Genomic DNA, 15,299 nt, shown 5'->3' with positions numbered 1-15,299 from the left:
TTTCTTTCTTTCTTTCTTTCTTTCTTTCTTTCTTTCTTTCTTTCTTTCTTTCTTTCTTTCTTTCTTCCCTCCCTCCCTCATTCCCTCCCTCCTTTCTTTCTTTCTTTCTTTCTTTCTTTCTTTCTTTCTTTCTTTCTTTCTTTCTTTCTTTCTTTTTCTTTTTGAGACAGGGTCTCACTGTATAGCTCAAACTGGCCTTGAACTCACTTTGTAGCTCAGGCTGGTCTTGAACTCACAGTGATCCTCCTGCCTCAGCCTCCCAAGTGCTGGAATTACAGGCATGCACCACCATGCCTAGCCTGTCTGGCTATTTTCTAAAGGGAAAAAATCTTAAGTAAAACTAGCTGGACATGGTGGCACATGCCTGTAGTCCCAGCACTCCAGAGGCTGAGGCAGGAGGATTGCTGGGAGTTTGCAAAACATTTGATCCAAAATATCAAGCAAAATAACGAGAAAAAAAAAATTGATCCAAACTTGGAAATTTCCTAACAAAAAATAGATAATTTTTCCTTCTATTACATTATCCAGTTACTTTTTTTTTTTTAAATCTTTTTGAGGCAGAGTCTCACTATGCAGTTCAGGCTGGCCTTGAACCATTTGTAGTGCAGGCTGGTCTTGAACTTGCAGTGATCCTCCTGCCTCAGCCTCCCAAGTGCTGGGTCCAGTTTCTTGCATAAATTGTTCAGTTGGGTGTTGAGGTATGTCTAGACATGTAATAGTGAAACTTTCTCATTGCAAGGAAATGAACCTATTTTTTAAACCTTATTAAAGTTAACTATATTTGAAGTGTGCAACCGTCACAAATGCGGTAAGGGAATTTCTCCTTCTACTGGCCCCTTCCCACAACTTCCTGATATCCTGCTTGTGTCCCTAAGCAATCATTCATACTGAGCTGCTTAAAAAATAAAAAAAATACTGCTTCTGTTAGTATAGATCCATTTTCATTTTCTAGCATTTTATATAAGTGGAACCATTGATAGTGGTGTTTATTAATTTTTGTGTTTTTTTGTTTTTTTCTCTAGTATGGCGGGGTTAAACCTGGGGCCATCGCACTAAGCTATATCTCCAGCTTTTTAAAAAATTTTTTTAGAGACTGGTTCTTGCTAAGTTGCAACATCACCCAGCCCTCAAATTTATGATCCTCCTGCCTCAGCTTGTCAGAGTGCTGGTTGTGGTGGCACATACCTGTAATCTCAGCACTCTGGAGGCCGAGGCAGGAGGGTTGTAAGCTTGAGACCAGCCTGGGCTACATAAGAAGTTCAAGGCCAGCCTGGACTAAATAACAAGACTGTCTTAAGGAAAAGAAGTGTTATCAGGATAGGGCCTCTTCCTTTATAATCCTTTTACTGTGTACCTTGGGATTCCCAGACAATCGCTTATGGAATTGCTATTCTTAGTCACCTGTGACTGGCTCCTGATGTAAAACAAATTGATGTTAAGTTCCTACCATTACAAATTGTGTAGGTTACTGTAGGTTTTTGGCAGTAAACCTTCAATCAGTTAAGAAAAATTTTTTCCATACTTAGGTTACTAACAGTTTTGAGCAGGAATGAATGTTGAAGGATGAAGTTGTTTTTCTGCATTTATTATGAGCACCGTGTGGTTGTTCTGCTTCATTATGTTTATATGGTGAGTTACAAACCCTTTTATGTTTACATATTAAACTAGTCCTGTATCCCTGAGAAAAAAAGCATCCTAATTCCCTGTTAAATTGACATAGACATTTTATATAGAGTTAAAATGCACAAATCGAGTGTGTGGCTCAACCAACTTTTACATGTGTGTGTCTGCCACCCAGGTCAAGATGCAGAGCTTTTCCATCATTCCAGAAGGTTCCATTAAGCCCTTTCGTAATGAGCACTTCCCCTGAAATGAACCACTATTCTGATATCACCATAGATTGTCCTATGTATGAAGTCTGAGTGAAATCATACAGAATACCCTCCTGCATCACATTTATGTCTCCAGATTTATCTGTTGTTGCATCTGTCAGTAGTTACTTTTTATCAGTGCATGATATTCCATTGGATGAAAGACAAAAATTTCTCCCTCCTCCTGTGGGTGGACATTTGGGATATTTTCAGATTTTGTCTGTCATGAATAAATCATCTATGAATAGTTCTGTTCAAGTCTTTTGGTGGACAGATGCACTCATTTCTGTTGAAGTAGAATTGCTGGGTTGTAAATTATGTACATAACTCTAGTAGATGCTGATCAGTGATCTCCAAAGTAGTTACGAATTTACACTTGGCTGACACTACTTCTTTTCAGTCTGTCCCTGTAATTTGTTTGTGGAGTTTCTGCTTTCTCTACTGTTCCATCAGACATAGGATTTGCATTTCTGTTTCTCATTTTCAGTTTTGCATGGATACTTTCTGGGAAGAAAAGGAAATACCATCTTTTATCACTTTTAAACTACACAGCCTCTTAAAAAAACAAAAAACAAAAAACAAGAATGTGCTGGGCGTGGTGGCATACACCTGTAATCCCAGCACTTGGGAGGCCAAGGCAGGAGGATCACTGCATGTTCAAGGCCAGCCTAGGCTAGAAAGTGAATTCAAGGCCAGCCTGAACTGCATAGTGAGACTCTGTCTCAAAAACAAAAAGAAATAGAAGGAAATAGTCTTACTTTGAAAGAAGGCATCCATGAAGAAAAGCCTAGCTGTTCCAGGAACATTATACTGAATGGTTAGAAAACCAAAAACTTAGGCCCAACATGGTGGCACATGCTTATAATCGCAGCACTCAGGGGCTGGGGATTTAGCTCAGCGGCAAAAGTGCCTGCCTGGCAAGCGCAAGGTCGTGAGTTCGGTTCCCGGTACCAGAGAAAAAAACCAAAAAAAAAAAAAAAAAAAAAAAATCGCAGCACTCAGGAGGCTGAGGCAGGAGGATTGCTGTGAATTTGAAGTCAGCCTGTGCTACATAGTTTTAAAAAATTAAAAAAAAAATAAAAAGCCAAATACTTGGCCCTAAGATTGGGAATAAGGCTAGTATATTCACTCACCAATTCTATTCAGCGATATACTGGAAGTCCCAGCAACTGTAGGACAGACACAAAAATAAAATACACATTGAGGAACTAGAAGAAAAACTTTTTATTGGCAGACAACAGGACTGTAGAAAATCTAATGGAATCTCTAAAACGTACAAGAATTATAAGTGAATTTAACAGTTGTTAACATGTACATGGTCGTGATTATGATACAGGATCAGTATACAAATTTCTCTATCATAGTTGTGAACAATGAGAAACAAAATGAAAACAATCCCATTTACAATAACAGCAATAAGCATTAAGGGGTAAATGTGACAAAACATTTGAAAAATCTGTACACTGATAACTACAAAATATTGCTGAGAAAATTAAAGACCTAAATATGTGAATAGTCTTTGTCTAAGGGTTAGATATGGCTACACATGTAAGATGTCATTTTTCTCCATATTGACCTATACATTGAATATAATCACAGTAAAAATCCCAACAGTTTTCCAGACATTAACAAGCTGATTCTAAAGCTCATATGGAAACAGAGGATCTAGAATAGCCAATTTCATGCAGGTAGTGTGGCAGAGTGGCCTAAGTTGCTGGATTTAAAATAGCCAACTTCAAGGCTTGTCATAAAGCTACAGTCAGAGAACGTGGCACAGGCCTAAAGATAAATACAGCAGTGGAGCAGATTCTAGAAACAGAACTGCATGTACATGGACAGATGAGCTTCAGTGAAGGTGCAGGGCCATGAAGTAAAGAACATTCATCAAAACCAGTGCTGGAAACACTAAATTCATATGAAGAAATAAATTTCAGTTCATAGCTTAAACCATATACAAGAATTAACTCAAAATAGATCTAAACCTAGAAGGAAACAGAAGAAAAGAGTTGCGGCCTTGGGGTATGCAAAGATAGCCTAGATACTGCCACCAAAAACACAATCCATAAACGAAAAATTTAGTCGGGTATGATGGCACACATCTCATTTTGAGAGGCTGAGGCAAGAGGATTGAAAGTTTGAGCCCAGCCTGGGCAACAGCCTGTCTCAAAATTTAAAAATAAAGGGCTGAGAATGTGGCTCAATGTGGAGGCCCTGAGTTCAATCCCCACTATCACACAAAAAAGTGGCACTTCATTAAAATTAAACACTTCTGTGCTTCAAGAGACTCTTAAGAGAAAGAGAAAAGCTATAGACTGGGAGAAAGTATTTTCACACCATACCTATAACAAAAGATTTAATCTGGAATAAAGAACACTCAAAACAAGTTAAAAGGGTGCAAGAGGATATATAGATTGCAAATATGAGAAGATGTCCAACACCTTTAGCCTTTAAAGAAATGAAAATTAAAACCACAATGAGAGACAAGTACCACCTGTTGGAATGTTGGATTAAAAAAGACTAACCATAGCAAGTGTTGGTCAGGATGCAGAACTGTGAGAGTGAAGGTCCAGTGGTGCAACCACTTTGGAAATGCATTTGGCAGTTTCTCTAAAAGTTAAGTATATACCTACTATATAAATAAATGTTAGTATACATATAGTGGAATACTACTCAGCTAGTAAAGGGAAATATTGGCACAAACATGGATGAATTTCCTTTTGTTTTTAGTATTAGACATTTTGAAGACACAGGCCAAAGTGGGCATGCTGGCACATGCTTGTAATCTCTGTACTTGGTACACTGAGGCAGGAGGATCACTGTTGAGTTCAAGGTTATCCTGGGCTACATAGTGAGCTCAAGGTCAGCCTGAACTACATAGCAAGACCCTGTCTCAAAGAAACAAACAAACAAACAAAAAACAGAACAAAAGCATAGACCAGAAATGATGGTGAAAACATGTTAAATCAAGTATTACTAGTTTTAGTACTGGGGGTTGAACTCGGTATCATCATACATGCTAGACAACTGCTCTACCATTGAGCTACATTCCCAGACCTCAAATTATTTTATTTATTTTAGTGGTGCTGGGGATTGAACCTGATGCCTTCACACTGAACTATATCCTCACTCCTTTTATTTATTTTTTGTTTGTTTGTTTTTCTGGTACCGGGAATCAAACTCAGGACCTTGCGCTTGCCAGGCAGGCGCTGTGCCGCTGAGCTAAATCCCCAGCCCCTATTTTTATTTTGAGATAAGGTACACTATGTTGTCCAGGAGGCAGGACTGAATCTTGTGATCTTCCTACCTCAGCCACCCAGAGTGCTGGGATTGCACGTGTGCCACCACACCTCGCTAAATGCTTTCTTTTTTTTTTGGAGGGGGCAGGGTCTCTCTATGTAGTGCAGGCTGGCCTTGAACTTGCTTATGTAGCCCAGGCTGGCCTCAAACTCATGGTAGTCCTCCTGCCTCAGCCTCCAGACTGCTGGGTTTACAGGCATCTGGCTAAATTCTCTAATTAATTTTGGCTTTTTGGGACAGGTGTCACTATGTAGTTCAGGCTGGCCTTGAACTCACTATTTAGCCCAGGCCGGCCTTGAACTAGCAAGGATCCTCCTGTCTCAGCTTCCTGAGTGCTGGTATTACAGGTGTGCACCACCATGCCTGCCTCACTCCTGGTTTAAATTCTTTTAAAATAGAAAATATTTTCAAGATGAGAAATCAGTATAAAGGAAGCAAGGGTTAGTTCTGAAATGGAAATGTTTGCTCAGCAGAAAAACAAAACAAAACCTTGTCCAAAACTAGTTGCACCCAGGTCTTGACTGAAATGCATCCAAAGTCCGTTTACCCCGGAAGGAATGAGAGAATATTCCAGAGCTGGGTCAGGAGACGCAGGTAGCACGACTACACTGTGGCCAGTTGCTTCTCAGGATGCTCTTGAGCTCTGTCTTCAAAGCTTCTGGGTCTCTGGCATAGGGACCCAAGCTGGAGATTTGAGGGAAGGGGAGAGGAGGCAACGAAACTGGCATCGGTGATGACTGTGGACCCGAGATGCCTCTCCTTGGTCCCTCGTCCCAGGTCCTGCCCCTCGCCCTGAGTGTTGGCGTCCAAGCTAGGGGACCGGGCCCCTCCTTCCTCCCTCCAGCCAAGCCAGAGACCTCTCAGGGGGCGTGCCTTTCACCATGGGTCACGCCTGCGTGCCACGGTTCCGGGACGTCGATGCCTCAGGGCCGCTAGCACCTTCCCTCTGTGGATGGCGGTGGCCCTCCGACTCTGGACTGACTTGGGCTCCTTCCAGCCGGCTCAGGTGTCCGGCGCCATGCAGAGACCCTCCACCCTGGCGGCTGCTGGCACGGCGGCCTTCCTCTCTCCGCACACCTGTGCTGGTGTCCGTGTCCCTCTCTCTGTCCTAGACGTCCCTGGGACTCCTGACCTCTCGGTCGCAGGAGCCTCTCGCCCACTCTCACCCCGCTTCTCCCCTCCTCGGACGCAGCCTCCCTCATTTTCACTCGAGAGCGCCCCCTCTCGGCTTCCCTCAGTCAGCTGTTGGAAGGTCTGCGGCCCTGCACTGCCTTTTTCTGGGACCCCTCTCCGTGCCCCAGGTGGCCACCGATGCTCGTCTCAAGAGGTGGCCCCAGCAGCAGACCTGCTCCCGGAACCGCTCTTCCCTGGCTGGGCATTCTTGTGGAAGGAAGTACTACTAACTGGGAGCCCCCACCTCCTCCCTGGCTCCTCCTCAGTATTTCCATGGTGGATGTGAGCTGCTGGGAACCCCTCTACTTAGTTGTGAGGCCCCTCCTGGCGGACACCTCCTCTGAACTAAGGAACTGAGCTTCTTATGCCTGCCTCACCAGATTATTTTTCTGCTGGGCCAAATGGGTTGCTATACCCCAGCCTCTCCCTCCAACACCATCCGGTAAGGCAAAAACCGTCTACCCCAGGCCCCAGTCACACAGGCCCGTGGGACAGCTCTCGCATCTTGGCCCACACCGGAAGGGCTTAGAACTCCTTCATTCCAGCGGGTCTGTTTTCCCCAGCAGGCGTGTTTAAACGTTTTAACTCTGAGTGGATAATTTTGTCTACATTAAAAAGAATTTCAGGAATTACGTTGATAGCACTTTTTTCTTCCTCTGCAAGGTCTCTTGCTTTATTCTCTTTTATCTCCACTCCTATTTGCTTACCCCTTAGCTGTCCAGGCCATTCGGCTTGTTTTTCTGTGTTCTTCAAAAAACAATTTTTTTTTTTGTTTTTTAAATCTTGCTTGCATGGTATGCATTTTAAATTTGTGCAGAGTATTGTATTATTTCTCATTCTGTTTCTATTCACTCCATGCTAATCTTTTTTTTTGTGTGTGTGCTAAAATTTTTAAGACTGATCTATGTAACTTCTGTTCTTTTAACTGCTGCCCCTCTCCGTGGCCTTTACCCGCCATGTTTCACCCTTCTCATCTGCCTGCCCCCACCAGGCATATCCATGAACAGGCCCCGTGCGATGCTTCTCAAGCATTAGTGTGCACACGTATCACCCAGGGAACCTTGATAAAATACAGTCTGTGATTCTGACGCAGCAGGTCTGGGTGGGACTTCATACTCTGCTCTTGTTCTTGTTCTTGTTGTTGTTGTTCTTGTTTGTTTTTTGGTTTTGAGGCAGGGTTTTTCTGTGTAACTCAGGCTGGCCTGGAATTCAGTGTGTAGCTCAGGCTGATCTTAGACTTGTAGGCCTCCTGGCTTAGCCTTTCAAGTGCTGGGAATACAGGCCTGTGCCACCACATCTGGAGGAGACTGCTTTTTTTTTTTTATTCCTTTTTCCAGTACCAGGAATTGAACTCCTGACCTCTTGCTTGCCAGGCAGGCCCTGTGCTGCTGAGCTAAATCCCCAGGCCCAAGACAGCATTTTTAAACAGGTCCCTGAGGATGTCTATACTGCTGTTTCTAGGACTACATTTTGAGGAGGAAGGCCCACACAGACCTCTGCCTTCCAATATGGCTGTACTATCCCCTACCCTACACAGGAGCAGCAGGAGGGACCAAAGTAGATATTTACATATGGGAAAGAGGCCCTCTTCTTGCTCCTACCCGTATCCTGTCCCCTAGTATATATGGTTTAGGCCCAAACTTCCTGTCTCCCTTGACTGGAATGACCCCAAGTCTCCAGAGTGATGATACTGGTTAGCCATGCATGGTCAAGTCAGTGAAGGATCCAGGCCAGGTGTCCTGGTCTCCATCCACCACATAAGCCTCAGTGCGTAAGACATCTGTACAGGTTTGACTCCTGACCTCCCTAGCTCTGGGTCTAATTTCTGATAGGAATTTTGAGACTAAGGGAAGCCATAGTCTTTATTTAGGTTGTTGTCTTTCCTCCAGCCCCTATGACCTTTCCCTTTAGTAGCCTGTTAGGGGGACTGGGATCCAGATAGCCTGGCCTTGCCACTGGTGAGTGGCTATACTAAGTCTGACTTCTGGTCTCTAAAATGGGGTAGTTATAGTGTATATAATTTGTGGAGCTAGGAGTCAGTCTAGGTACTTCACCTGCATGTCAGGAGCCCCACAGGAGTCAGACAGGTGTCCTTGTCTTTGTCTTGCTCATGAGGAAAATGAGGAAGAATTTTCCACTAAGACCAGGGAGCTAGAAAGTGACAGACTGAGCACCAGCAAGTACACCATGTAACCATAAAGCTATGCCACCTCCATGTCCTATCTTGTCTTCCAAGGATGTATTGGAGGGAGAATACAAAGAGACAGGAAGGAAGGACTGATCCTTAAGTGTCAGGCACTGAAGCTGAAGGCATCCAACCAGTGACATGCAGGATTATAAAACTATAGCAAATGGGTTTTGGCAAAAATGAACCATGGTTCTAGGACTTGGTCTGTAGGGCCTGAGTATTTAGGTGGTGGGAGAAAGGGGCCTTGGGTCTGGAGCTTCCGAAGTGAGAATTTTGGGGGTTAGATACCAAGTGGGGTCAGGACCAGGCAGGAGTTGGGGAGGGTCAGGTAGGGACAGGAATGGATAGGGGACAGGAGGGTGGACCCTAGCTGTGGGTAAATTGTCTGTTATACATTTTACTTGGTAATCACTTAATGTTTCGTTTGGAGGGTTAATCAGATGTGCAAATGGGAGCCAGGTATGGCGGTGCTTGCCTGTAATCCCAGGACTGAGGCAGGAGGATCGCTGTGAGTTTGGGCTACAAAGTGAGCTCAAGACCAGTCTTAATTGTACAATGAAACCCTGTCTCAAAAAGATGTGCAAATGGGCAGAATCTGGAGTGTCAAAGGATGTTACCTTCCAAAGCCCTTCTGGGCTCTGAACAGCTTGCTGGGATGGTTTTGGAAATCCCTGAGCTATGCTTTTTCTACTCACACAGCTGTGCAAGCATCTCCTGGCACCAAGCCTCAACCCCAAGGATTTCACAATCAAAAGAGTTCACCATGTGCACATTTTGAGATTTCACAACACAAGGCCTTTTACATATTGTCCACGGCATCCATCCTCTGCTTACTGTTTTAGGGCCAACATTCTGTTTCTGGGAAACTTCCTGTTCTTTTATTGGCTTTCTGGGTCAAAAGACCTTTGAGCCTAGAGAATATTCTTAGAGTTCAGATCAACATCTTAACAGTCTTTTTGGCCTTTACAAAGCATTCTGCAAATAGATATTGCCTTTGATTCCCAGTGACCCTGTGACAATGTAGGGACCAACTTACCACTGTAGTTTAAAAGAATGAATTGGCCAAGGCCATACATTGTGTAGGTGGCTGAAATGGGGCTTGTATGTTTTCCATAAAAGACATGGGGACTGAGTAGGTAGGGGCTGAGGGTATAGCTTAATGTTGGAGCATACTGCTGGGCGTGGTGGTGTACACCTGTAATCCCAGCACTCAGGAGGATAAGGCAGGAGGATCATTGTGAGTTCGAGACCAGCCTGGGCTACACAGTGAGCTCAAGGCCAGTCTGAACTGCCTTGCGAGATCCTGTCTCAAAAAGACCAAAAAAAAAAAAAATGTTGGAGCATACTGTGCATGGGCAAGGCTTTGAGCACCCCCCTCCCAAAGTGAAACTCGCTACCTTGGTTGTTCTGTTTCCCAGCTTGGGGCTGTGGACTGAGGCAGGAGGTAAGACATCTAGGGAAGAGAGATGTCTGAGTAGAAAGGTCAGGACGTAAGTGAGGTGTGGTTTCCAGGTTTTTGATCAGTGCTCCCCCGGCTAGGTTTCTGTCACTTTCCAGAGCCTGTGGTCCTCCTGAGAGTGGAAAGAGGATTGATAGGAGGAGGAACTAGTCCAGGAGTGCTGGGAGTTTGAAGGTGGCTGTCACAAAAAGACACTGCCAGCTCCCAAGGGAACCCCAGTGGGTGTCCCCACATCCGTATAGGTGCTCTCAGTGACTTGGCCAAGCTCTGCTCCTGACTTAGCCATCTGTCCAGTCCCCTCAAACCTGACCCCTTATACCAGGTACCTGCAGCATCAGCTTGAGGAAGGTTCCCAAGACAAGGCCAGAAATGTACCTGCTGGCTTCAGTGACACCACACAGGCCTCATCTTGAGATGGGGTCCCACTGCCCTCCCTCTCCCTAGGGCTCAGGCCCTGGTCCAGGGCTCAACAGACACAGGCAGCAGGATGGGGTTGCTTCTATTCGTTCAAGTCCTGAGCATAGCCTGGGTGATTCATGGAGGTGAGGAGGCCCACTAGGCTCAGCAGTGTGGAGAAGAGCAGCAGGAAGGAGGCAGTGAAGAGTAGGGCAGGCAGGGCGCTGAGCACCAGCAGCAGGACGGCTGGAAGCAGATGGCGCCACGCCGCGGCCACCACGGGCCACAGGGAGCTCAGCAGGTGGGAGCCAGTGGTGAAGAGCGCGTGGCACAGCATCAGGGCTAGCAGCAGGTAGAGAATCCCCTCCAGGCTCCATAGCACCCGCTGCAGTGGCTGCCTCCAGCTGGTTGTGGCCCACCACTGGGCCCAGCTCTGGGGCACATGGCGAGCACACCAGCGCATCCAGTCCTGCCGGGTGAGCCAGGCTGACCAGGGAACTGCCCGCTGTGGCCCCTCGCCAGCCCCGCTGGCATCCGTCTCCACTCTCGGCTGCTGCATCATGGGTGGTGCACCTGCGGACAGGGCCGCAGCTGCAGGAGCAGCCCCGGAAATGCCTGGGACCTCAGGGCAGGTGAAGGTATGGGGTCTGGAGGGCACCAGGCTGGGCGAGGTGGGGCTTTGAACTGGGGTCCAGGACTTACCTCTGGGTGGAGCTGCCTAAGTCATGTTTTTTCCTGCTGTATCCAGGACTGCCTGGCAACTGGATCTGAGCTGCCACTCTTACTCACCCCCTCCCTCCCCAGAGGAGCTCCATTGTGACCCGGACTGGGGTGGGGTCCTGTGGAAAGAGAAGCTACTGCTCCTCTGAGGTTCCTGAGCCCCTCTCCACGGACCCTATAGGTTGGCAGGGGAGCCTGAGGAGGCCCACAGATGCTTCTCATGCTTTCTTGTGGGAAGTGCCCCTCTCCCATCCCTGTCTGCTCTTTGATACTGATACCACCCCCACCCTACTCTTACAAGTCTTTCTCTCCAAATTCTCCTTTTCCAGAACCAGAATGGCTGCCTGCAACATGCAGCCTCTGGGATGGCTGCCACATCTTGCCTTGGACTCTCTACCTCATGTGGTGCCTTCTTTTATTGCTCCAAGCTTCAGACCCAGATTTTTTACTACCCAGCTTATGGAGCCAGAGACCCCCTGAGGTTCAAGCCTGCCCAGCCCAAGATGGAGGAAAAGAGGCCTGAAGAAGTAGGGTGGCCAGTGTATTGGGGGAGGGAGCATTTGATGTTTTGGGAAGGTCCTCAGGCCCAAGGATGCAGGCAGAAAGCCAGGCCCAGCAGGGCCAGGGGCATGCTATGGACTCCCAAGAGCAGCCCCAGGCCCAGAAGCAGCAGGAGCAGTGTGTCCTGGAGACTGGGGTGTCCTCTTGGGAAGAGGGTAGCCGCCTGCTGTCTTGGACCCTCGCCGGCCCCCTGACTCTGGCCCCTTGTGAGAAGTCTGTGTGGCGGCAGCCTAGGACCTGCAGGCCTACAGAGAGAGAGAGGGTGGCAGCTGGGCTGGTGGAACTGCCTACCTGCCAGGCTGCTGCCCACTTACCTATGGAGCAGGTCAAAGGCGAAGAAGCTGATCAGCAACAGCAGCAGCAGCAGGGCTGGTCCGGCCGTGGTAAAGACTTCTCTGGTTGTCAGCCTAAGTGCCCTGAGCCTTAGGATGCTGTCCAGGAGCTGAGCCTGGCTTGAGTGCCAGGGGGATAGTCATGGGTGCACTGACCTACCTGATCTCTCCACAGTACTAGGCCCTGGGAAGGGAGGAGGACTGGATCTATAAGGGCTTTCAGTCTGGGTAAACAGAGCCAGGTCATGGACGGATGTGGAGGGGATGGCAGGTCACCTTAGTCATGGAAGAGGGACAGGGTGGGGAGGATGGGGCCCTGGCAGACACCAGAGGATGACCTCAGAGGGTGGGAATTGGGATCTTGGGGAATTTCTCCCTTCGCACATACCCACCCCCCCCCAAGCCCTTTTCCCTTCCTCCCCCTTTGATCAGCTATTCTGGGACTAGACAGCTTGGGGCATTGTGACCTCTTGCCAGGGAGGGCCCTGGGGTAGTTAGGGGGCTACAGCTGGTCTGGCTATATAGGTACTGGGGTCTATGTAGAGCCCAGTCAGCAAATTAGTGATATCTGAGAACAAAAAGCTTTTGCTAACTCTCTGCCCTAGGATTCTCCCACGGGACTCTGGGCTGTCAGGAAGGCATTTTAAAGACATCACTACAGGCTGCTGTCCAAGGAACAGTGACCGCTTTCTTCTTCTGTGGGTTGCCAGACCCATGTGTTCATGAGTCATTCAACTCTTCTGTCCCCATCATTCTCTCAAAGTGGGGTGATGCCTGTGGACTCTTGGAGGAGGTGGTTTCAGGCGGCAGCCCTGGATGTAGAGGTGGGCTCTGCCAAGGTACAGCTAAGGCTTTCTGGAGCTGGGCTCCCACAAGGCCTGCCAAACGGAGATGAGGCAAGAGGGGCTGTTGAAGTGATCTAAGCATCACAGTTTGTGGGAGGTGTTCTGGGTGCTGGGGTTTCAGAAATGGGACAAATGCTATAAGCCCGAGAGGGCTACGACCAACATAGCAAGCCCCAAATTGGAGGTTAAGATTACTCTCTGAGAATGAAATGAATGAAAATGGACAAGTAATGAAGGAATTGGTTGCTTGGGAAAGAGCCTGTCTCCACTGACAATCTGTAAATGGGTGGCAGCTGCAGAGATTCCAGCACATCGTGGTGTAGTGACTTGAGAGGCAAGGTAGAAATCTTTGTCCCCACATCATACTTGGAAGGAAAACTGAGTGAGGTGGGACAGGAGAGACAGCAGTCATAAATTCCCTATAAGAAGAGGAGGTAGAATAAGAATCAGGCTGCGTCCAGCAGGCTCTGGCCAAAGACTCAGACCTGGTGGCCTTGATATCTTTGGTGGTGATGGGTTTGAAAGATCATAGAGCCAAGGCCACCTGCCCTTGGGACCACTCACAGATGGCCAGCTCTTCTTCTGGCTCTTGTTGCTTATCTAGCCACTGGACTTTTGGTATAGATTTATCTAAAAGGGATAGGGTATAACAAAGGATCCTCGTTTGTGTTTTTCCCTCTAAATTCTAATGTCTTTGTAAATGAGCAAATTAGTATTAAGGTTTAATAGTGCCAGTCCCCTGAGCCTAAGCAAGATTAGAATCATCCACAAAATTCTGTCCTGGACATACAGAACTGAGGGTCATGTCCTGATGATTCCGCCAAGATGAGGTGACTACATATTGTAAGAGATCAGATAATTAGGGGAGGTTGACACATGGGTGGTTAGTTATACTTACACACAAAAATTTACACCTACATGATTGACCCCCAATAAAAATACTGGATACCACGTGTTATGGTTTATATCTGGATGTCCCCCAAGAACCCCATATGCTCAGAGACGGGGCTTTTAGAAGGTGACTGGATTATGCGGATTTGTAGCTAACTTGCTGTTAGGAGGTGGGGTCTGGTCAAAGAGTTAGGTTACCGGGGGAGTAGCCTGGAAGGGTTTATCTTCATCCCCAGTTCACCTTTCTGCTCACTACTTTCTACCCGCCATGCCCCTCTGCCATGCTGTCCTCCTGTCTTGGAGCCAGCTAACTATAGATTGAAATGTGAGTCAAAATAAACCTTTCCAAGCTGGTGATATAGCTCAGTGGCACAGGCACCTGCCTGGCAAGTGCAAGGTCCTGAGTTTGATTCCCGGTACAAAAAAAAAACCCTTTCCTCCTTTAATTTTCCGTGTCATATGTAGTGTCTCAACAATGAAGAAAGTAGCTAAGACATCAAGAATCCAACGAACTTACCTTGTTGGCAGTGCTCTGTGCCTGTTGCCACACATCATGCAGAGAGAATTAGGCACCATCCATATGACTCCATTTCCAGATGATGACTGGAAGCTTGTGCCGGGTATTTTCTGGACCCTGCCCTCTGTCCCTGTTCCCATTGCTGCTTTTAATCTGTCATGGTTTCTTTATAATAAACTGTAATCATGAGTACTAGTGAGCTATTAAACATGGAGCTGGTCTTGGGGACCCCCAAAAGTATTAGTGTCAGAAATGAGATTCATTAGAACAACCCTGCCCCATTACAACGTGGTGAAAGAAAGATTTGAGAAAAAAAAAAAAAAAGTGAGATTGTGTCTTTGATTCCTGAATGGCCACTTGGTCACCCACGTAAGGAAATGTAGCTGCACTGTAATCAGTTATTAGAGGAAAAGATTACCAATAGGATTTATTAATTGTAGAACCAACTCCTACAGAGGTAAGCCTTCCAGAAAGTAGAGTAATATCCAAAGCCCATGAAAAAAAAGTCAGTAAAATTAGAGGATCAATATTTGAATAATTGTAGTTTTAGAAAATTAAAATAGAGAAAAAGAAGGAATTTTTCAAAAATCAAGATAAAAATCAAGACAAGAACTGAATGACACAAGTCTCTAGACTCTATGATTCTGCCAGTGTTGTGGGGTTCAGGACCAGACCAGACGAAGACACTGCCCCAGAGGCACTTTGGAAGACATACAGCTTTATTATACTAGTGGACTGGGGAAATATTGAGGTCCAAAGCACCAGACTTTTGTTAAAGTAGGGTAGTCATTTATATAGGTTTTCAGAAGGAAGTACAAAAGACAGATAACGTAACATTCTATAGTTGGTTACACGTCTTTGTCATTAATTGCTAGGCAGAATTTACTCTTACAGGAACTAATAAGGTTACTATCTTATAACATGGAGAAAGAATCATTGTCTGAGACTGGGCAGAGGTGTCCTTGAGGCCATAATTCTGTGGACTTGAAAGTAAGTAAAACATCACTGTCTGGCTGAGCTGCACTTATCTTGTACATGGCTGTGGGAGC

General features: G+C 46.4%; 2 protein-coding genes across 2 annotated transcripts; both read right to left on the bottom strand.

Annotated features, from left to right (window-relative positions):
* Positions 1-10,470: 10,470 nt before the first annotated feature.
* Tmem239 (transmembrane protein 239) lies at positions 10,471-11,198 on the bottom strand. Its single transcript, XM_005380765.1, has 2 exons — positions 11,087-11,198; positions 10,471-10,957 (listed from the first exon to the last, which is right to left on the bottom strand). The coding sequence occupies exon 2, from the start codon at positions 10,944-10,946 to the stop codon at positions 10,488-10,490; it is 459 nt and encodes a 152-aa protein (XP_005380822.1). The 5' UTR covers positions 10,947-10,957; positions 11,087-11,198; the 3' UTR covers positions 10,471-10,487.
* Positions 11,199-11,628: 430 nt separating this feature from the next.
* On the bottom strand, positions 11,629-12,586 carry LOC102018282 (chromosome unknown open reading frame, human C20orf141). The gene is given in 3 exon segments (XM_005380764.2): positions 11,629-11,910; positions 11,980-12,138; positions 12,141-12,586. Coding segments are annotated over 3 exon segments (489 nt in total). The 5' UTR covers positions 12,245-12,586; the 3' UTR covers positions 11,629-11,684.
* Positions 12,587-15,299: the final 2,713 nt, after the last annotated feature.

Source organism: Chinchilla lanigera, unplaced genomic scaffold (genome assembly GCF_000276665.1).
Source record: "Chinchilla lanigera isolate Chin_1 unplaced genomic scaffold, ChiLan1.0 scaffold00014, whole genome shotgun sequence".
Classification (NCBI taxonomy): domain Eukaryota; kingdom Metazoa; phylum Chordata; class Mammalia; order Rodentia; family Chinchillidae; genus Chinchilla; species Chinchilla lanigera.
This window is presented reverse-complemented; position numbering and strand designations above follow the sequence as displayed.